The 22,232-nt window shown below is 44.3% G+C and overlaps 2 protein-coding genes across 3 annotated transcripts; one reads left to right on the plus strand and one right to left on the minus strand.

Annotated features, from left to right (window-relative positions):
* Positions 1–717: 717 nt before the first annotated feature.
* On the minus strand, positions 718–12,243 carry pik3cg (phosphatidylinositol-4,5-bisphosphate 3-kinase, catalytic subunit gamma). Its single transcript, XM_079183937.1, has 24 exons — positions 12,122–12,243; positions 10,886–11,105; positions 10,628–10,799; positions 10,267–10,535; positions 9,467–9,553; positions 9,284–9,384; positions 9,018–9,187; positions 8,714–8,901; positions 8,390–8,497; positions 7,833–7,920; positions 7,300–7,747; positions 7,120–7,218; positions 6,901–7,036; positions 5,731–5,796; positions 5,415–5,558; positions 5,216–5,297; positions 4,542–4,645; positions 4,231–4,377; positions 4,050–4,140; positions 3,837–3,967; positions 3,201–3,312; positions 2,607–2,764; positions 2,422–2,503; positions 718–2,179 (listed from the first exon to the last, which is right to left on the minus strand). The coding sequence occupies exons 2-24, from the start codon at positions 11,096–11,098 to the stop codon at positions 1,980–1,982; spliced, it is 3,396 nt and encodes a 1,131-aa protein (XP_079040063.1). The 5' UTR covers positions 11,099–11,105; positions 12,122–12,243; the 3' UTR covers positions 718–1,979.
* Positions 12,244–14,244: 2,001 nt separating this feature from the next.
* LOC306714042 (HMG box-containing protein 1-like) lies at positions 14,245–21,173 on the plus strand. Of its 2 annotated transcripts, XM_079183957.1 has the most exons (13): positions 14,245–14,272; positions 15,323–15,454; positions 16,176–16,283; positions 16,360–16,555; positions 16,685–16,802; positions 17,020–17,131; positions 17,266–17,375; positions 17,707–17,863; positions 17,944–18,088; positions 18,167–18,285; positions 18,455–18,638; positions 18,762–18,903; positions 19,008–21,173. In XM_079183957.1, the coding sequence occupies exons 2-13, from the start codon at positions 15,337–15,339 to the stop codon at positions 19,023–19,025; spliced, it is 1,527 nt and encodes a 508-aa protein (XP_079040083.1). In that variant the 5' UTR covers positions 14,245–14,272; positions 15,323–15,336; the 3' UTR covers positions 19,026–21,173. The 2 variants fall into 2 exon arrangements, with proteins under 2 accessions (XP_079040083.1, XP_079040084.1); XM_079183958.1 differs by lacking the exon at positions 14,245–14,272 and having other exon boundaries at positions 15,322–15,427.
* The last annotated feature ends 1,059 nt before the right edge of the window (positions 21,174–22,232 follow it).

Consider the following 22,232-nt stretch of genomic DNA (forward strand, 5'->3'; position numbering starts at 1 on the left):
ACATAAAATGAAATATACACAAATCCATCTGCAACAATAAGAATGCTGAAGAGAAACCGGTAACAAAGGGAGGAGAGGTTCTGTGATCCATTTGCCTCTATTCACCCCCATCACCTCCAGGATGAATTCCTTGCCGTGCTAAAAAGCTTACATTTAGCAGAGTAACAGAGTGCAGAAAGAGGCCATAAAGCTGTGAAGAATGAAGATGCTTATCTGTCTAATCCATTTAGTCCCTCAGCACGCTGTCCATCACAACATATACAGCAGTTAACAGCCGCAACACAGAGTGGCATAAAAGACACTTGTTCCTCGTGCAGTGCACTCACACCCACTCGTACCTTTCCTGTTCAAACAGTGCTGGAAAAGAGGGGGAGAGGAAGAGGAGCCGGATGAAGAGGTGAATGGGACACTGACAGGAAGGAGCGGGGGGGGATTGTGAGAGTAGGGAAGAAGGAGGCGAAGGAGGAGAGGAAAGGAGGCTCGATAGAGTCAAGTGTCGAAACGTGTAGCTCTAGGAGCGGTGTTCCGCCATCTTGTGGATAATGTAAATTATTACAGTTTATATTTCAAATCAAGGTCAGGGACAGAATCACCCTTCTTATTGGAGGACTTTTTAAGGCAAGCATGTAAAGAGGGAAGATATGAGGGAGAGGAACGTACATTATGTGAACTATGGCATGCAAACAAGCAAGATTACATAACTTCAATAGTCTGATATCATTACAGAGACATTTTATTTCCAAAATCATTGATTGAAAGAAGTAACAGTTACAAAAGCCTTTAGTACAAAATCAAAGAAAATATAACCATAATCTGTGATGGTCAATACATCCCATAATTCATTTGTGGGTTTTGTTTTACCTGGTCTCTTAACCCGCCCCAATGTCTCGCTGTGTTTTCATCCATTTGTCAGGACTCGTTTGGACAAAACTATTGTTGCTTTCGGGCAAAGTTGGCTTGTATGGGTGTTTACTTTGCTTGAAAATATGCTCTGGCAGAACAGTTTAAGACATAATAAGATCACACAGAGATGTTACAATCCAGTGATCTTGTACAGAATTTTTGCGCTGTCTTGATGTAATTCAAATATTCAAAAATATTGGTCGTAGACAAATAAAAAACAAATATGAGTTCCACCATCCTATAAGAAGTGACTACAGCACTGACCAGCATGTGCTAAACGTCACCAACAGACCAGGATATACAGCCTTTAACAACAGCAGTTATAAATTAGCAAGATCAAATTGGACTTTTGATACATCATTTACGTTTTCAAAACTAAAATGTTTTTAATAGACTGATCCTTCAATACTCAATCTACCAGACAGTGTAGCACTACCTCAGCGAGAATCCAATAAACAGTGTGACACGTACTGTGTTTTAAAATGAAAACAATGCGAAGGAAATGTGAGAGAAATGTGTTTCCTCAGCAGGAAATGACAACTAGAAACAGGAAGTTGTTTGAGTTTGTAAAAGGATGAAAATAGCCGTGTAGAGATCCGATTCCCTTACTCTGGTTTGGTTTTTATTCTCAAAAGGCTTCTTATTATAGTGACTTATGCAATGATTGTCATAGAGAAAAAAATGTCATTGAGGTTGGTGTGAATGTTTGACTTGGTCTAAGCAGAGCAATGAAAACAGTCACTCTTGCAGAATAATCAGAATTAATTACACTCAATTTAGCATGTCTGCATACACGCAGCGTCACAGGTTCAAACCGGCTTGGCTTTGCTTTAAAAGTTCCAGCCTTCCTCCATCGTTGAAATGATTGCCCAACCCCATCTCTGAGCCAATCACCTGCTCTCGCCCTTCACCATAAAAACATCTTTATATTTTCTCAAATCTAAAGGTGTGTTCATCATTTCTATAGCTTTCCAGACTTTTCAGTCCTCTGCTGTAAGACGTATTTACTTCAAATAAAAAATAAAACCCAGATATGCCTGAAGGAGATCTTAACCGTTCCTTATTAATACAGAGTCCTAAGTGGACCGTTTCTCCACACCCTGCTTGATCCCCAGCACCAGGTGAACAAACCAGTTGATCTGCACCATCCAGCCCTTTTCCCTGCAGATCTCTATCTGGTCCAGTAGGTGGCGCTGCGCCTCGTCCTCGCTGCGGCCGACGGTCAGCGCCTCGCGGATGTACTCGATGTCCTCCTTGCTGGTCAGCTGGGGCATGCCTGTTTGAAATAAACAAGATAAATAAGAGTCTCATCTTTTCAGGCACAAGTACGAGCATTTACCAGTAGCTCTGGTTTTAGTTGTTCTGTCTTCTTTTAAATGAGTGACGGACAAAAACAAAAACTGGATGACTTGGAAACCTTAACTGGGAGAAATGAAAAATGGTAACAGATTGGTGTTGTTCTGCTGTGGAAAGGGGCACAACATCTGTAGTTAAGTGTTATAAGGACGGAAGTCGTACCGGTCATCAGCATCATGGAGAAGAGGATGATGAGCAGGTTGGTGTGGTGCCGAAGGGCGAGGTAAGCCTTCACACACACCTCCTGAGACGGAGATAAGAGGACGTTAATGCAGGAGATTGGACACCTCTGACGTTCTTAGGGTATTCACATGAAAAGAAAAGAAAAGAAATCCCATTTGCTGCACCTGGAACTTCTGGAAGTGGGGGCTGCTTTTCTTTCCTGACGTTCCCATGACGTACAGGAAGTCTGGCGTGAGCACGAAGGGAACCCACTCCTTACTGATCCCCATGAAGCTCTTGTAATTCCCCAGGATGTGACCGAAGTCAATGTGGAAGAGATTGCCTGCAGAAACACAAAGGGGATTCGTTGTCAGTATCTCCTGAACTCCATGCTTCATTTCTACACATAAGTGCATTTATTTAGTTTGCAACACTGGGCTAGGGTTTCTTCTGGTTGGATAATTCTTCAAATTGAGTTTATTCTTACTGGTTTCTCAGATGTTACCGACCCCGAGCTTCAACAAGAATTTTTCAAAGTTTTACAAATGTTTACAGACAAAGGTTTGAATGAAATATACAGACATTCTCACAATGATGTGAATATGGTTCAGATGTTGTGTTTGTCAAGTGTTTGTGTGCATGTATGAGTCATATTTTCACTAGTGAATACCTGTGACCAGAGAAATGTGCAGGTATAAATAAAATAAAATATATGAAATGAAAAAAATAAACACTTTGTCCCAAAGTCATATAAAAGTACAGACATATGACGTCATTACCAGATTCAGTGATCATGATGTTGTCATTGTGGCGATCCCCAATACCCAGAACGTAGGTGGCCACGCAGTAGCCACCACAGGAATACAGGAACCTCTCCACAGCCTGCTGGAACTACACAGAGAGAGAGAGAATGCCATCATACATCTCAGGCAATAACCGGGCCGGGACCTAGAGGTCTGGTTGGTGGGCTTCAGAGAGGAAGGTTTCTGCTTTGAAATGTCACATTTAATAAGAATAGAATAGAATGCGGTCTGGTGAAAATGTCTTCTTCCGTTAAATCTTTCACTGTACATGTGATGTAAATACTGTGTTAATGCGTACTAGACACTAAACAGCGCAGTGTGGACTCACCTTTCCTTTATAATGAAAGCTAACAGACGAAACGTTGCAAAATAGATTCTCAAAAACAGAGCAGGAACATTTAGACACTTGGGGGTTTGCAGGTGTCAAAGCAAAAAAGTATTGTGTGTGCGTGTGTGTGTTGCGATGACAGGAAAACCCCTTGTTGGTTGCTTCCTTCCTGTCTGTCGCACTGCCACTTCCTCTGACATCTGATAAGACAGAGCAGCACCTGGATGCGTTCTGGAGACTGGGTTTCTGTTTCTGGTCAAAGTAAAGCTTGTTGTGATGTGCACCTTGTCCTCGCTGACACACTTGTCCCGCAGCCACTGGCATAGGATTTCGTCTTTAAACGCCCCGGTGCTTCCCACGACGCTCTGCTGGATGTTAGCGATGGTGGTGGCGTCCTTCACGATCTCAATCATACCTAGAATAAAGACGGATGGAAGGGGGTCTCAGACTGGCTGTAATAATCAACTCATTTGTTGTCCACTGAATGAATATCTGACCTATTTTGTTCCCGGTGGAGATGCAGCCGTACGGCAGCAGACACAGGTCCAGTGTTTCGGTCTCCCAGATGGACTCCATGATCAGCAGGATCTGAAGGGACACAAGAGACAAGCTGACTCTTTTTTTTTCCAGATTTCTTTCTATGACACGCTGCGCTACAGAGGCCGCGTTGCCGCTCACCTGCAGGATGAGCATGTCCTGTCGGAGGTCGTCGCCGTCTTTGAAGATGATGCCGATGGGGTCTCTGGACAGAGTGGTGGGGTCGGCCCTTTTGAACTGCAGCCACAGCGGCTTCTTCTTGGACGCCATCACTTTGCACTGCTCGATCTGCACGTTCACAAGCAGTGCTTATGCTGCAGGTATTCACGTGTATTTGCTGCACTTGCAAAACTAGTTTTATGTGTTGTTTTTTTAATGGTGTACTACTTGCAAACATCTTGGTTTTAGTGTGTATGGTTCTGTGTGTGTGTGTGTGTGCGTGTGTCACTCACTATCAGGGCTCCAGCTCTCAGTCCAGGATCGTAAGGGACCCTGAAACTCTCCGGCAGACCGGACGACTGCAGAGTCTCCAGCTTCTGACGCAGCTGGAACACCACTGACAAGCACACAACACACATGGCTTTAGTCTCACAACATGGACACGTGTCTTACTCGAGTCCTCAAGTCTTATTGGCTACATGTATGAACAAGTACGAAGATATTTTACTTAAGTAAAAGTACTAACACAATTAATTAAAAAAACACTGTAAAAATCCTGCATTTAAAATCTTACCAAAGTGAAAGTCAAATCGGCTCTTTAGTTGTTGCATTAGCATATGTTATGATTTTAGATTGTTATTATCATTGTTATCAATGCGGTAACATGTAAGATGCATTTTTATGTTGACTGATTTTTCTGCTGACTGCAATGGAGCAAATATTATTCATGTTTATACCGTATACTGTGTATTGAATTTACTCCTTATAAATACATAAATGTGGTGAAGTCAAAAGTATAATATTTCCCTCTGAAAATGTAGTAGCGTAGAAGGTAGCGTCACAATTGTACTTAAGTACAGTACTCAGTTAAATGTACTTCGTCACTGATTAATACCATGCTGTACCAGAAACAACTTGGTACCACCAGTGCTACCAGTGGAGAGGTTAGTCTGGAGCCCGGCCTCACCTTGTGGAGTGATGTCGTACTTGTCGGCGGACATGGCCTTCATCTCACGGGTGACTTTCTGCAGAGCCTCCGTCAACTCCACCTGTAGAGTGTCACTTCATCATGTCAGTAACTCAAAGAGCTGAACCGTGTCGTCCTTTTCGGTATACGCTACACTGTTTAATTAAGGAGCGTACAAGGTCGCGACTCATCGGCTCACCTGCTTCCTGAAGTCCTGCAGCATGTCTTCACCACAGCCTCTGAGGTAGGCCTCCAGCAGGACGGCGTACCTCTGCTGGTAATGCATGGACTGGGTGATCTCACTGCGCAGGAACCAGAAGAGAAAATGACCAATACGCTTACTCTGTGGAGAGGAAAGCACAAAGAAAAGAGGCAAGACTCAGCTGTAAATAGCATCAGGTGGAACACAGAGACAATAACGCTATATGATTATTATTACATAAGTCATACATACACACACACACACACACACACTGTAAGTGTGAGAAACAGACACGGATGTTGGTCCTGCTTACCTTCAGAGCTCTCTTCAGCAGGAACCTGACCAGGGCGCTGTCGTGGTACGGCTCAAACTTGACCGCCTGCAGGACACACACACACACACACACACACACACACACACACACACAAACATTTCTAATGAATGCATCTAAAATGACTTTTCAGGTTTCAGTGAACACATGCAAACACTTTTTTAAATACACACACACTTGCAAACACACAGTAACTTATTAATGATGTCATTTAAAGCCCGTTCCGGAGGAGTGATGTAGCGTTGCCGTATACAACTCTGGCAGCGACCTGTCAATCACAAGGTAGCCCCGCCCTGAAGCATACCCTGCATTATGGTCTATTGTACTCCAAATACTATAATTTACTAAATGAACACCATGCTGTATTGAAGAAGACTTGAAACTCGAGATTGAGACCATAAACTCATTTTACAATGTTTACTGAGGTAATAAATCAAGAGAGAAGTCATTTTCTCATAGGCTTCTATACAATCTGACTTCTTTTAGCAACCAGAGGAGTCGCCCCCTGCTGGTCAGTAGAGAGAGTGCACGTTTACACTTCCGCATCGGCTTCACTCGGCAGAACCGGAGGTTGCCGCCTGGTTTTTACGTTACCTGAAGGCCATCGTAGTTCTCCGACACGCTTGGAAGGGAAAGGGTATTCAGTTGGTTGCAATCTGCAACCTCACCGCTAGAGGCCACTAAAACCTACACACTGCTCCTTTAACAGATCGTGTTGATTGAGTGTGATGAGGCACAAAGTGGACGGTGGCAGTAAAGGGAAGTGCAGTGAAAACACAGAGCTCATTGTGCTCACACACAGGACGGCTATTCAAATGTTAACTGAAGGAAGCAGGGAGCGGATCACAAATTCAGTGGTGTAGACAGACAGATAGTAGGGTCCACGTATTACCTCCACGTATCACTAAAGCTCATGATACAGACACAACACTGTGATGGAGAGAGTCATTTTCCTATCAGACCAAAGGGCCCTCATAATTCATATGCAAAGCTGACCACAGAGTCACTTTTGGAAACACGTCAGGAGACAAACATGCAGCGTGTACCCGCCGAGCTGCCTCTCCCCACCAGCTTGTAATACTGTGAATCAGGTGGAACAGGAAGAGGCGCTTCGTCGGCGTGGAAGAAGAAGAAGAAACAGAAAGGACTCACCTGGACGAGCTGCAGGAGGTATCTGAGCACATCGTCGTCCTCCAGAGTCTCCAGCTTCCTGACGGCCATGGAGCGAACCTGAGCGTCCGAGTAGTGGCAGTCCAGCAGCTGCATGGCCAGACCGACGTCCAGGCCGCTGAAGAGCACAAGGACACGTGATGGGACACTGAAGCCGCTGAGGGCAAGATGCGTATTGTGGTGGCGTGAAGGCCCGTTTACCTGCTGTCCCACGCGCTGCTGCGCTCCAACAGCCGGTGTGTCGCCAAAACGTCTTCCTGTCTCCCCCACCTGACTGAACCCAGCAGCTTTGGGTAGGCCCTGAAGATGATATCAAAGTTACAGCAACGATGATCTCACATTTAGCAGCCCGGTTTTGTTGGAATAAAACAAAGAAAGTACCTGGGGTCGCGCATACACTCGTGCCTGAAGTGCCACAGCAGCTCCTTGTCCTCGGGGCTGAGCGGATGCAGGGGGTCGGTGGCCACGATGGCCGCGAACTGCTTCTTCAGGTGGTTGGGCATCTCCCTCTGACCGCGCTCGCCCCCCTCGGCCTCCTCGCCCCCGGCCCCGGCGTCGCGGCTCGTGACGTCGCGGCTCGTGACGTCGCGGCTCTTGGGCAGCACCACCGGGTAGCAGTACTTGTCCAGCAGGATGGCGACGGCCATGGCGGAGGCCTTGTCCGGGTTGGTGGCGGAGGTGAGCTTGTCCGCGTTGATGCTGCTGCTGCTCTCCTCGTTCTTCTCCGGCATTTTCCACATGTGGAGGATGAACTCGCCCTGGCGCAGCAGGGAGCGGTGGTCGATCAGCAGCAGGTTGACGTAGTACAGGAGGCGGCTCTTGGTCTTCCCTGAAAGACGGACGGACAGACGGATGCAGGACTCGCTCGGATTCAGAATGATACCGTAGGCAAAGCAAACGTTAGAAGACCTTACCGTCATGGCTGCCAGTTCCTGCTGTATTATCCTGGTAGGCGGAGGCTCCCTTGGAGTTTGGCGTCAGGGGCTGCTTCCCACAAACCACCTGGGAGGGAAACATTATAGAACTGCGAATAGGCAAGAATGTGCCGATACGATACGTATCACGATAAAGGGGCTACGATTCAATATGTTACGATATATCGCGATACCGTATGCAAGGTGAGATTTTTTAAACCTAATTTTAGGACAACTGTCATACGGACGGATGGACAACCCAAAAACACAATGCCTTCGGCCAAAAGAATTATATAAAAATCGATAAAATGTACAGTATCACAAAACATAATATCACGATATTCAATATTTACTTATGCCCCTAAAAAAAGAGCTGTAAGAGTTAGTAACGGAGTAAAAAGAAAATCAACTCAAACAAAGCTTTTATTCATCTCCACTCATTGCATGAAGAAATAATTTTCCTGCCACAACGTATATATTTGGAAATTGATAAATGATTGTTGAAACAACCAATTGCTGTAAAGTTATCCCACCCGTCCTCTGAATTAAAAGTTTACCTGGAGGTTGAGTCGCGCTCCTTTGGGCAGGTCCTTGATCTTTATGTTAAACTCCAACCAGCAGTTCCACAGCACTTCTTCGCTGAAGGCTTTAGAGGACGTCCTCTCCTGAGACAGTAAAGGCCGGGTTAAACTCTGCTGGCTCTGCTCTCCTAAACAGACTTACTCTCTCTTGTGTTTGTTGTCATGTATTGGAGAGGAGGCCGAGATCTCTGCGACCGTTATCTCCCAAAACTAGGCAACTTCAATAAAATGAAACCAAAAATTGATATACATCATCAGATCATTTTGTTCTTTTTCTGCGTGCTTGAAAGTTTGGATCACCTGGGCTAAAAGCTGTTGGCCGTGGAAGATGCTGGCTTCTATGAAGACAATGAACTCTGGGATTTTGGGGAGGGATGGGATGTCGATACCCAGCACCTTCACTCTGAACTTCCTGTTACAGTCCCACATAGAGATGGTGAACACCCGCTCATGGTCCTTCTCGTCGATGGTCAACTGCTCATGGGTACCTGACAAAGACGAGTTAGCAGGATAATTACTACCTCTGTACCAGGTTGGCCAAACCGCAATAAGTTACATCATCAAATACACAAACAACACAGCACGTATTTGTTTGACTGACTACCTGCGACTCCGGTGCAGTCATCCACTTGTGCCCAGTCCTCCTTCTGGACCAGATCCAGGTCTGTGTCAGGGGGCGTCTCCAGAACCAGGTGGATTTCGCCCCCGTTCTTCAGACACTGACGGATCCAGTTGAAGTCCTGAAGCGGTTTATCCCCGTACAGGTACTCCTCCCTGTGTGAACATGTAAAACACCACATATTAATTACGATCTGCTTCAAACCCTCTCTATGTATGAGTGGCTATGGTGCGTTTTAGCCTCTCGCATACCTTCCACACACACGTAGCACGAAGTCGGCCTCACACATGTTGTCAGGAATACCCAGCAAAACTCTCTTATTTGCCAACTTGGCGAAAAAGCTCACCAACACCTAAACGAGACGGAGTGTTGTCAGGAAGTGGAACAGTGACAGTGAAGGGAAACAAGTGGTGCTCACCACCGCACTCGTCTACCTGCGACGGCGTGTCGTCGATGGACACCTTGATGGTCTGGCTGGCCGTGCTGATGTGGATCACCAACAGGATGTGAGCGTTGCTGACCTGAGAGGAGGAACGAATGAACCGAGGACGAAAACAGTGAATTAAAAAGACAACAGAGAAACACAAAGACTGAAGACAGAGGCTTCACTCTGCAAAAAGACAAAGCAGCAGTTGTTTGTGCCAAAGAGTTAGTGGATCTGAAAGGAAATTAAGTCACATGAAACATAATAAATAAAATAAAATAACATAAACAGGTGTGAGGTTTTTTTTTTTCTTCAGTTGCCTCAATCCACAAATTCAATCAACGTTCAAAGCTGCAGGTCTTGGACAGCAAGCTCATTTTGAGAAAATCTGTTGTTGAAAGCAATGACTGCTGATACATGAGACGCTTCTTCTTAAAGGGCCAGTGTGTAGCATTTCGGGGGATCTAATGGCAGAAATGTGAGATAAAGTCAATAAGTATGTTTTCTTAACTAGATAATCACCTGGAAATAAGAGTTGTTGTTTCTACAGTAGCCCAGGATGGTCAAACAGAACACCGGCTCTGGATAGGGCCATTCGCGTTTAGACGGTAGAAATTTCAGTTAATTGCAATATGCAACCTCGCCGCTAGGGGGGGGGGGCAAATCCTTCACACTGGCCCTTTAAATAGTAGTTCACACGTTCAAGCGTTGCATTGCTTTCAGAAAATATTGCAAATGCATTCTATATGGGGCCTAACAGCGAAGAACATGTTTATGAGACGCTGAACTCAACCATCAACCTTCACCCACCTTCACCTTGCTGAGCAGGTGCTCAGGCAGCGGCTTGCGGGTCACCCAGGGGTCCATGGAGTAGAGTTTAGCGTCGCGGTCGGACAGCTCGATGCGTCGCGGCGTCAGCAGCTTCCTGCGGGTGAACTCCAGCTCGTCGTCGTGCACGTTGCTCACATCGGTCACGTCGTAGCCGATCAGGTAGTTCAGGTAGCGCTGGTACTGCAGGGACTCGTCTGAGGGCTGCGGACGGGGGACCAGCTGGATCCGGCCCACGTCCTTCTTCAGGGCTTTAAAAAAAACAAAAAAAACAGACGCGTTCGACATCATCGCCACGGAATAACTCAGGTTTGCGACTGCACAGTCAGTCAGAGAATGGTACCTCTCCAGTAGCGGATGCAGTCCAGCGTCTGGAACACCTGGTGCTTATCGTAGATCTCACACACGTTGCCTTTCTTCTGGTAGAGCAGGATGCAGTGGTCGGGGGAAAACCGCTGGTAGAAGTCAGGGCAGAGGTTTAAAGTCACCGCCTTCAGCCACACCTGAGCTTTCACCTGCGGGAAACAGAATATTTCTTATTCTAACATCCGCAACGGAAAACAATCCACAGTGTTGACGGTGAATCAGGAGTTCAGGTGACCTGCTCCACCGTCCAGTTTCCGGCGACCTCCAGCGGCAGAGTGTCGGGGCCGCTTCGGCCGTGTGCCGCGGTGGGCAGGACGAACTCCACAGTGATCTGATCCATGGAGGTGCAGGAGGACGACGAGATGGCCTTCTTTCTTCTCCTCCTCCGGGTCTCTTCTCGCAGGACTTTGGGCTCTTCGTCGCTCAACTGGGTCTGCTGCCCGTCCATCGCCTAGCTGGTGGGGGTCAGACAGAGCACTACTCATCCTCTATTCATCTCATCTTCCTTTAGTTAGTAGCAGAGGTGCCAGTAATGCTAATTCAATATATTGATAAGTATTGATAAGAAAGATAGATATCTGTAATACCAGCCATATATCAGGGAAAACTGAGCTATGACCTCTGACCTTTGGGGCTCTATTCATTTCATGTTTGAAAGTCTTGTTTAGATGACGAGAAAACACTCCTGCTTCTTCCAAATGAAAAATATATAGGTACATGAATAAACTGCAGGGAGGTGAGGATTATTTTCTCTACTAATACATTCTTTTTTTCAATCGTTTTGTTTATAAAATGTCAGGATGAAATCGCAGAGTTTAACACTGAGACACAGTCCCAACAGGTGATGCACAGAGACATGGACCAGGGATGTGAGCCAAGTAAACAAGTGAAATGTTACTATTTTGTCCGTTTTGACTTTGAAATCTATGATGCGCTTATTACCTTTTCACATTCCCTTAGAGAAAAGGGCTGTGATGGTATGTTTGGTAGTGGATTTCATGTTTGACTAGTGGCAAGAATACTTAATAACTATTAATAAAAACTAAAACGGTTATTGACTGATACCGTCCCAAAGCAAAGCACTGCTTCTTCTTTATTCTTATTCTGTCTTTTCTTAACAAACTCAACTGATCTCAGTTGACGGACTTAAGTGAAGTCACAGGATGAAATGGAGTTTCCCTTCTGCTTCTTTTAACACCAGCAGAGGAAGCTTTAAAAAGCAGGAAGCAAACCTCGACACAGCATGGATGTGACTGTACAGAGACAGACGGTCATAAACGGTATTATGTGTGTATCTGCAATTTAAATGGACAGGCGCAACGCTGCAGGAGAGTAAATGAAACGTTTAAAAGCACTCACAGCGGAACTGGTTAGACTTTGGGGAATGTAACGGTGCAGCTGCCATAATAATCGGAAGGAGAGGCGTCAATTTTGTAAAAACAAAAACGTGAAACCCGTTTTTATGACTCACCAACGGACGCCGACGCAGACGGCAACGAAACCCGGCGCTTTGCGGTGAAGGTTCGGCATTTATGCTTCACGAAGAGACCTAAAACCAGAGTAAAATATGTTTAAAAGGTGGGAAAGTTCGGCAAAGTCCGCTGCGCGTCTACTCGGGAAGGTTGTCAAGTTTATAAGCTGACAGAAACGAGACTTCCGGCTTTCCTCTTCAAAATAAACTACAACAACTCTAACAATAATTATTATGAAGGGATGAAATGCAGACTATTGTATTGTAATATATATTATCTTTCCTAAGTTAGTCTTGAAAAAGTATTTAAAAGAATGAATGGTACTGTTCAAAGATATAGAAGAAATTAATTTGTTCTCGTTTTAAATCTAAAGGTAGTGGGGCCAGTGTTAAAGTCAGTACAATCCTTCATTCAATATGTAAGTCATTTACAGTCAATTATAGTGTTGTTTATAAGTATACGGGAACATTTGTCTTGTACAAACAGGGAAACTAAATTACTATATTATATTAAGTGTTGTCTCAGGGCATATTTCTGGTCGAATGATCATGTTTTCATGTCCGTCATGATTTCATGAAGACTTGTGTTCACTGCCCTCTTGTGGCCACAGTGTGGAACTTCATCAATACAATAAACAATAAAATAATAATAATATGATATAATATAATATAATATACAATAATTATTATAATGATTAATATGATTATTATTATTAGCAATAATAATAATACAATAAGGGTAGCTGTAATAATAATAATAAATATGAAATACATTAAATAATTACATAATGTATAATTGTATTCTCTGGCCACTAGAAAACAATTAACATGATTACTATATATAATGATCTGTAATTTCTGTTTATACATTTCAGATTTACTTTGAGGATTATTAATTAAAATGTATTTTATTGTTAGTACTTATTGATTTATTTCGAAAGGATTGACCAGAAGTGTTGCTTTGTAATCGTGTCCAGCTTGACGTTCGTCGCTTTAATGCAGTTCCTTACAGTGACCACTGGAGGGCGGTGAACACTCGCCATTCTACATCATGTCAAGTGTCGCCTCCACCAGCGTCAAAGCAGACACGTTAGCGTGATATCCGGAGCAGAAAACTGCTAACACAACTCTAAACTCCAACTGGGACCATCTCTATTACACCCAACAGTATTCAGTTCCTGTTTGCATTTTAACAATGCTATGTATTTCTTGAGTACTTGTTATTACAAAGTATGTTTTACCTGAGTAGTTTTTGGGCTACTTCCCCTCTGTCTAAATGAGAGGACGCCTATAATTATGGCTTCACCCTTCACCTTGCCTGCAGCAGTGAAACATGTATAATTACACTAAAAGGTAGGATTGACAATTGCGCTGAAGGCAAGGCAAGTGTATTTGTATAGCACATTTCAACAGCAAGGCAATTCAAAGTGCTTCACATAAAACCATTAAAAGCATCAAAACATAAGGCAAAAGTAAAGGAGATTTTAAAACAATTACGATTTAAAAACAATTAAGAACATTCATTGAAACATAGCTGAGGGCTATTTGTCTGCTGCATTCGTATTTTTCTCACGTTTTTCATGTTTGCAGTCCGTCCTAGCTTGTAGGCAGAAATGTGAATATTTTTTTTTATATTCTTTTTTTCTTGTTTATTAAAAAATATATATTTCATTGTATATTACATTACATTACATGTATATAATGTATATATATATATTTTTTGTAATAAATAAACACACACAGTAGATATAAAGCACCTAGTCCAACTACATACAATAACAAAAAGAAAGAGGGGATTCATAACTAGAACAGAACTATGGCTATTAGATTATTTTTACTTTGTGAGACAAGAATATAATAATTTATAATATCTTGTTGTCTCAAAGTCTATATTCCAGCATCTGAAATACTGCCATTCTCATGATAAGAGATCAGATGTATTTCATCCGTCACTTTTGGTTTGGCCATCTTTCTTCACTTAAACACAGCCGATGTTTATTGTTGTGGCGATAACAGTGCAGAGAACGAGCTGCACTGAACCGACCAATGAGGATGAGGGAAGCCGCGGATTGACATCAGGTCTGGCCAACAGGCCCGCTGGGGACAAAGTGTTTATACCCGCCCCCTCACCCGTACAAGGCGACTGTTTGGGTGAGTGAAGTTAACTTCATTGAAATCATTTGTGGGTTTTAAAGCGTTGAATTTGAGAAGTAACGACGCCATTTGAATGATTTCCCCCCGAACGTGGCACGCGAGCAGTAACGTGGAACTGACAGCGTGTATTTTTCTCCATAAATACAGTTTCTCTGCGCTCTCCGTGGAGCTTCATTGTTGACGGGCAGTTGTTTTGTTCTAACTGCATTTTGCGCAACAGAATGACTCGACCATTGTAACGTATTTGAACTCATTTCTTTTATTCACACCCTGAATATAATTGGGCTCGTTTGTGTGGCGGGTGAAACACGGACGCTGAAGCTCTTTTTAATGGTTTTCGTCGACGTAACTTCTAATTTTTCAACGGCACTTTTTGTTTCGCGAGAACAAGAAAACGGAGCTTCTTTTGAAGTTTATCGTCGCGTGAGAACATGGACAGCACGTATTTATTAACAGCCCATAATATTCAGTGTGTCATAGCCGCTTTATTTTCGTGTTGTTTTGTTACTTATTGAGAACTACTTAGTTCAAACGTATTATCGCTGCCCTTCTCCCCATTGAATGAATGGGCTTTTAGGTGCGCATGCGTGCAGGATCTCAAAGTTTATAAACAAGAAGGGAGTCACATGACGTTATTATTGTGAAATAGATATGACCGGAACACGCTCTTATCGTGTTTACATGTTCGAAACGGAATATGTCAACGTGTTATGGACAATAATACCAAACAGACAGACTGGAGCTTTGAGAACGTGTCGGTGTATTATTAGGTAACCAGCTCTGTGTTACCTCACGTCACCGTACGTGTCCTTACGTCACCCCAACTATACGTTACGGCTCATTGGAGGATCAAGTTCCTGTGCGCGCGTGCGTGCGTGTGTTAGTGGGTGCTCATGGGAGTCCAGTAATGCAGATGCCAGTAACGTTTAGCTTTACCTGTAAGATTATATGTTCAACCAACAATATATTTCCTATATTTAATTTGATAATTTACATAAAATAAAAATATCACGCTAATGAAGTGACACGCTTGTGCGTCCGTTTCAGTTCCCGCGGACGCAATGGTCTGGGAGGTGGTGACCCCCGTTGTGCTGTCCGGTGACCCCAAACGTCAGAGCGCGCGGCCTTTTGAGCCTGAGGGCGAACCCGCAGGTAACCACGGAGCAGCGCGCTGCGCAGGTAACGCGCATGTCTGCGCAGTGTAATTACTGACGCAGCGCTCTTAAAGGGGTAACTCCCCTGATTTAGTATTTCACTTCGTGAAGCTGTGGGACCCCCAAGAGACCGCCTGTTTGTAACACAGGCATGCCATTAATATGTGGAGTGACCCTGATGACATCATTAGTATTTCTTTTTTTTTTTTACAAAACTTTGGAACGTTTCCCCAGAGCAACAGAAGACAGCATAGAGCTCAGTAAACAGACTTTACCCATAACCTCCAACCAGCTGCCAGACTAATCTCTGAAATCGCAAAAGATGTTGTTTGCCATCCTTATTATTATATACTAATAATTCTAAATAGGTGATGACTTACTAATTATATGATTAATATATGAAGAAGAAGAAGAAGAAGAAGAATAGACTAATATTATCTTGGGAATAGATTCTGAAAACACAATATTTTAATTGATTGGCCTTGAGTTTTCGTAAGGTGATTTTTAAAACGTTATCCATCTACTGTGTTTCACCTCGACATTTTTATTTTTTTGCTCAGTTAATCCAAAGGTCTATACAATATATAATAGATGGTAGGAATAGTTTTTCTAAAGGACATGTTCATCTATGATCAAATGTATTTATGTATTTATTAATCAAATGAATACATGCTGTGAAATCTAAACATGGTACATCCTGTAACTGAAGTGTGCTCCCTACGCTGTTTGTCTGGTGTTACCTTCAGAGGTGATGATGGATGCAGATAGAGACCAGTCACATGACCTGCTGCGCTGTGAGGAACGCCTCTCCTCCTCACCCAGCTTCCCCACCAGTGACAGTTACATGGAATATGGTACATAAGACACGAGCATGCAGAATATATATTTTTCTTTTTTCTATCAAACACATCATTTGTTTCCTCCTCCTAGACGACCTCCCAGACCTGCAGGAGGTCCGGGAGGAGGCGGAGCCAGCGGCTCCACCTGTCTACCAGGTGGACGCGGGCGTGTCGCACCAGGAGCGGCGTGGGCGCGCTCAGCCTCCGGACACACACTGGCTGACGCAGCTGGCTCACATCGCCACCGGACCTCAGAGCCCTCTGCTGCGAGAGCCTCCCAGCAGCAGGTAGCTAACGCAACAAACGTCCTGAAACACCAACGCTGCCGAGCACAAGCGGGAATACAACAGAGAACGCATGGCTGTAATGCGCTGCAGTGAGCCTCCATTCCACTCATGAGCCTGTGTCATTTTCAGCTCCTCTCCGGCCTGCCTCTCCAGCACCAGCAGCAATCTACATTCCTACGCCCGGCCTCCCCTCCGTCTCCCCCCGTCGCCCCCCAGAGGTCACGTCAGGGAGCGCCGGCGCACCAGGGTAGAGCTCATGTTCACCCGCGCCATCATTAATCACTGTCACCGACACAATTTCTGTAGAAGAAATAAAAAAGAAACGCATCTTTTATTGTATTTGACTTAGTGAAACTGACTTGACTCATCAGGGCAACAATGAGCTGCTTGTGGTGTTTGAACAAACTCTTTGGCCGCTGTTAGATTCCCGAGTCGTGCCTGACAGACGCTCCGTGTTTCCACAGAAGAGCAGTGAATGTGGTTCTGCTGTGTCGACCAGATCCTCTCTGTCTGGTGATGAAGACATGGGCTGGAGCTTCTCCTGTCCGCCCACGGCCTGGCACTGCTTTCTCAAAGGTAGACACACACACACACACACACACACACATTCTTTTGCTGCTACCTCACTTTTTCTTCTCTGCTTGAAAGACATAAATGTGAGATTTTATTGGATCGTTCATATCTCAGAGCGGCTTTTCATCTGTCACCAGGCACCAATCTGCGTTTCCACCGCGGCTCCAACACGGAGTGGCAGGACGTGGAGGACCTGGACTCGGCCGAGGAGGACTCTAGGGATGGGGAGCGGTCCGGGTCTCTGAAGGTACATTGTGCGAGAAGCTCGCGGTTGCACTTTACCTTGTCAGTGTAGGTCAGTGTTAATGTGCTGTATTTTTTAACAGCAGCAGCAGCAGTATATATTAACTAAAGGTACAATGTAAAACATGCAGCATTTCACCTCTACAATAATAGTTTATTGGCTTGGGTCCGGTGTGGCAGAGGTGACAGAGTTTGCAACGGCTGAATTCGAGCTAACTGCTAACGGAGGCCCGTCCGTCACACAGACCCTGGTTGTCCCGGGGCAGCTGTACTTCTTCATCGTCTCGTTTTGTAATTGTACGCAATGAGTCAACGCGCTGCTCGCTCTTTTGCAGAGTTATGGCTCCGAGGGTCTGCAACTGGTGGAGCATTCAGAGACTGTGCTGTCTGGTCAGGCCGTCCTTCAGCTGACCTTTGACCCCGGCGCATTCGGGCACGCCGCCATGACCGCCCGGTGCCACCTCGACCACCCCTTCTACGTCAAAAAGAAAGGTAGGAGCGACGGCGAGAGACAACACTGCGACCTGTTTTAAACGACTGCTCTTTACACCCTTCGCCTTGCTTTCCGACAGGCTGGTCGTCATTTCACCCGAGCTTGACCGTGGTGCGTTATGGGATACCGTGCTATGAGATGGAGGTGGGAGACGTGTGCCTCCCCCCGGGGCACAGGGACGCCAAACACACCGACGACTCGCTGGTCTTCGACACATTCAGGAGGTAAAAGTGTTCTAAACCCAAAAGCAGCAAAAGGCTCATCAGCGAAACACCTGTTTTTTACACGCGTGTCTTCCTCAGTTATGATTTCACTCCTCGGGACTCCTCTGCGGTTTACGTGCTGAGCAGCATGGCGAGGCGGCGGCGGGCCTCGCAGTCCAGCGGGGGAGCCGTTTCTCCGGACAGAGACCCGTCACAAGGTACTGCGCCTCATGCCTCCTGTTCACAGATACACACCGAGAACGGGCAGCGTTCACTTTGCAAAAATACAAAAATGTATATTACGAAAACACTCGTGTGAGAAAGAGGATGCATTTCATGAAAGAGAGAAAGAAAACAATAACTTGTGGATCTGCTTAAAACCTGCAGACGGTCCCGGTCACGCCCACTCTCCTCGTCAAAAGCCAACCAAAAGCCAGCAAGCCGCCGCGGCAGGAAGCAGCAGCAACAACGCCACGCCCACTAAGTGCAAGCGGCCAATGAACGCCTTCATGCTGTTCGCCAAGAAGTTCAGGATGGAGTACACACAGATGTACCCGGGCAAGGACAACAGGTGTGTGTGCCCTGTGTGTGTGTGTGTGCTGTGGAGCTGCTGTGTCAATGTTTAGTCGTAAGGTAATGTGTGATGTGTGATGTGTGTGTGTGTGTGTGTGTGTGTGTGTGTGTGTGTGTGCAGAGCGATCAGCGTCCTCCTCGGGGAGCGGTGGAAGAAAATGCGAAGTGAGGAGCGGCGGATGTTCACCGTGCAGGCCAAAGCCCTCGCAGACGAACAGAAAAGACTCAACCCAGACTGCTGGAAACGCAAAAGAACCAACTCTGTAAGGACTCACACACACACACACACACACACACACACACACTCACACTCTGCTTAATCCAGTGCTTTATACTGCTGTCTAATTTCTCCTCTGTGTCCCAACAGGGCTGTCAGGGAAACTAAGGCTGCAGATAGGAAGAGCCTCTCCGCCTCGCCCTTCCTCTTGCTTTTAAAAAGGTGCTAAATGTAAACAATTAATTTCAAAGTGGCATCACTCATTATGAGTCTAAAGTAATTCTAAGAAGCTATGAAACATTTGAATGCTACAGAGCACGGCGGCGTCTTCCTCCTGAGACGCAATAACAAAGCAGCTCAACTGGAGTTCCTCTCCATGTGTGTGTGAGTGAGCCAATAAAAGAGAGCGACGCTCATCACATGCTCGAAACAGGAGGAAGTTGTGGTGCTGTAGCATTTTAGGTGAAGTAGACGATGTAGCTATTCTCCCAAAATTATATATTATATACAAAGAAATATATTTTAAGTATTTTCTTGCCTGTATTACTTGCATTTGCACTCAGTGTATTGCACAAGACTACATATTTTAATCTTGCTTTTGGTGTAATTTATCATGTCACGTTTAGTTCTTAAACAAAGTGTACGCCATAAATTCTCATACAGTGGCCCAGGAGTTTTATTTAACTCAAATTTAAAGTAATAATCTCGAAGATTTTCCTTTAAATGAATGTCTGGTATGTCCCTATTTGTCACCGAATGAGGGGATGAAAGCTGTTCAGCATTATGAACTGGGTGTCTGCGGCGACATTCACAAGCGGTGTGCAGCTATTGACGCGGCCTCCATCCCCCAGCAGAGGTGGGCGGAGCTAAATCAACCCGCTCTTCGACTCTCTTTTGTGTGAAGCAGCGTGCTGTTATTCTTTCTCCAGGTGTCTGCTAGCGCTGCAAGTAAACGGTTACTGTGGCCGAACAAACGAAAACACAGCTGCGATTACTGCTAACCGCCATAGGTGTCGCTAAAGAGACCGCAGTGAAGATCTTCAAGATTGCAACTTTAAGAGAGACTCGGGCCTTTAAGTTTAACTTCGACAGTTTATATCTATTTTATCAACCATATTTTACAGTAAGAAGCCTCCCAGGTTTCCAAACATTAAAACAATGTCCAGCGGTTCAGGGGGGCAGAATCCGTTCACTTCTCCACAAGGCTTTTATTTTGAAAAAGGAAAGAAGTGTTGAGTTTCAAGTTTTCTTGAGAAAGTACAATGAAAAATACGTTGTCCTGACAGAATGAATGCAGTGCTGCATTTTCCATGACAGTCATTGTTATATATGTACTAGCAATAACTTTTTTATTTTTGTTTCATGGCTTTTATGTGAGAATTCACAGCCGTTAATATGTATTGTCACAAAAGATATAAAATGGGTATGTTACAGAAAACAGTCATTACACCACAGGCAGCAGGACGACTCAAAGCTTTGATTCGTCAGCCATCACCTACACCGCCGCCATGTCCTCCATTCTAACATCTCTATGTGCCATAACACAATGTCTCTTCATCAAAGTAACAGCATATAAAACAACAGGGTAGTGTGCACACTGAGAGAATCCTGAACATTTTGTTACGAGACAGATGAGATTAAAGACGTGGGACAAAAAAAGTTGACGCGGCCGCAGATCGACAGTGAACTTATTGCCATTAACTAGTCATTTTACATGATCAGAAATCAGAATAAATCTATACGATGCTGTGTTTTTATTCAGGTTATTGTGTTTCCATGCACCGTGGAATAATTTGAAGTCCTAATAAATAGCACATTTGGCTCAGATGATGGAGGTCTAGAGAAAGGTTTTATTTTTGTATCTTCGTGCAGTTTGAGTTTGAAACAGACAGCTGTTGTAATAACAAATAGAAAACAGCCTCTGTAATGTGATATTATCTTAAGTACTGATTGCATGGAAACAAAACCACTGCAAACATGAACATCATGCAGAAACCGACGGGGATGTGAGTGGAGAGTGAAGGCAGGATGGGAATCTGCTTTACACAAATAGTTTAAAAAAAGAAATAGTCCCCAGTGTGGGTACTCATAATCTCACTGCATACCGGTTTATTCTTAATGCACTATATACACTTTATCTCACGTGACTGCTACAGTATAATATGTGTCATGACAAACATTAATATGATTATATAGAAATATATATTTTTGGGGGTTTCGACTTAATCCTTGTTAACCGTTCATGGTTGTGCATTGATTATTTAACTTGTCTTTACTATCGTGTCATGTACAGGTTGATCAGGGGAGACCATGCCATACAGTGTATTATAATATGAATAAAAGCATGATAAACCTGTGTCTTTGTGTGTTTGAGACTGTTTAATAAAATGAAGAGATAAGTTTGGGTCTAAACAAGAACATTTTATTGATTTCTCCCTCCTGGAAAAAAAGAAACAAATTCAAAATCATAAACAGGGTTGGTGTTGCTTCCACTTGTTGCTATTTACATACTGCACCAGTTTATGGCTGGAGATAAAGGTATAGACATTAAGCTGCTACTGTGATCATAAAGATACAAAGAGATAACATTCCATTAAAACTATAAACATGATCAATATTTCCAGGCTACAATTATCAAATAGAATCCACACAGTTATACTGTATATGTGTAAATGACTAGAAAATCACTTTCTTTTATATAGTAAAATAGAAAATATATAGAGGTACAGTATAAACATACAGTAATTTGGCCTTTTGATGTGTTCAGGGATATTTACACAGAAAGAGTTTGGACACATTACAGTCCGATCTGGTGTGAATCGCTATCTGGCACAGTTGCAGTCGCCTCGAATGGTTTGTGCCATTTTGCATCCCCAGATGTGCTCTAAATATGGCACGGGGCGGATGCAAAATAGGCACGTATAGAAGCCGCAACATTTGTTTGAAAGTGATTCAGAGGTTGATTGATCGTGTCCGACACAATGGGCACGTTTGGACTCGCTCAGAATGGAAACAGTCGTAGTGGTGGCAACAGGGACGCAGAGCTCTCGCCGGCTGAATCTCGTTTTCAGTCCGAAGTTGAACAGAATATCGTCAAGTTCAGCTGTTGGTCTTTCCACACTAAATGTTTGCAGCAGTAAGACGACTGTCTCAGCTGACTGATGCACTGGTTTTTATGACAGCTGATTATAATGCTGGAGTGTTCTGTTGCAATGAGTGATTAGAAAGGTTTTGATGTTTCCTTAACTTATGAAAACCAACCATTGGAATTCATTGTAAACTATGTCAGTGTATTTGGGCCATTGTAGGTTAAAAAAATAAATAAAAGATGAATTTATAGAGCCAAGGGAGGGGGGGGGGGGGGGGGGGGCAATA

Source organism: Pholis gunnellus (genome assembly GCF_910591455.1).
Source record: "Pholis gunnellus genome assembly, chromosome: 22".
Lineage (NCBI taxonomy): Eukaryota > Metazoa > Chordata > Actinopteri > Perciformes > Pholidae > Pholis > Pholis gunnellus.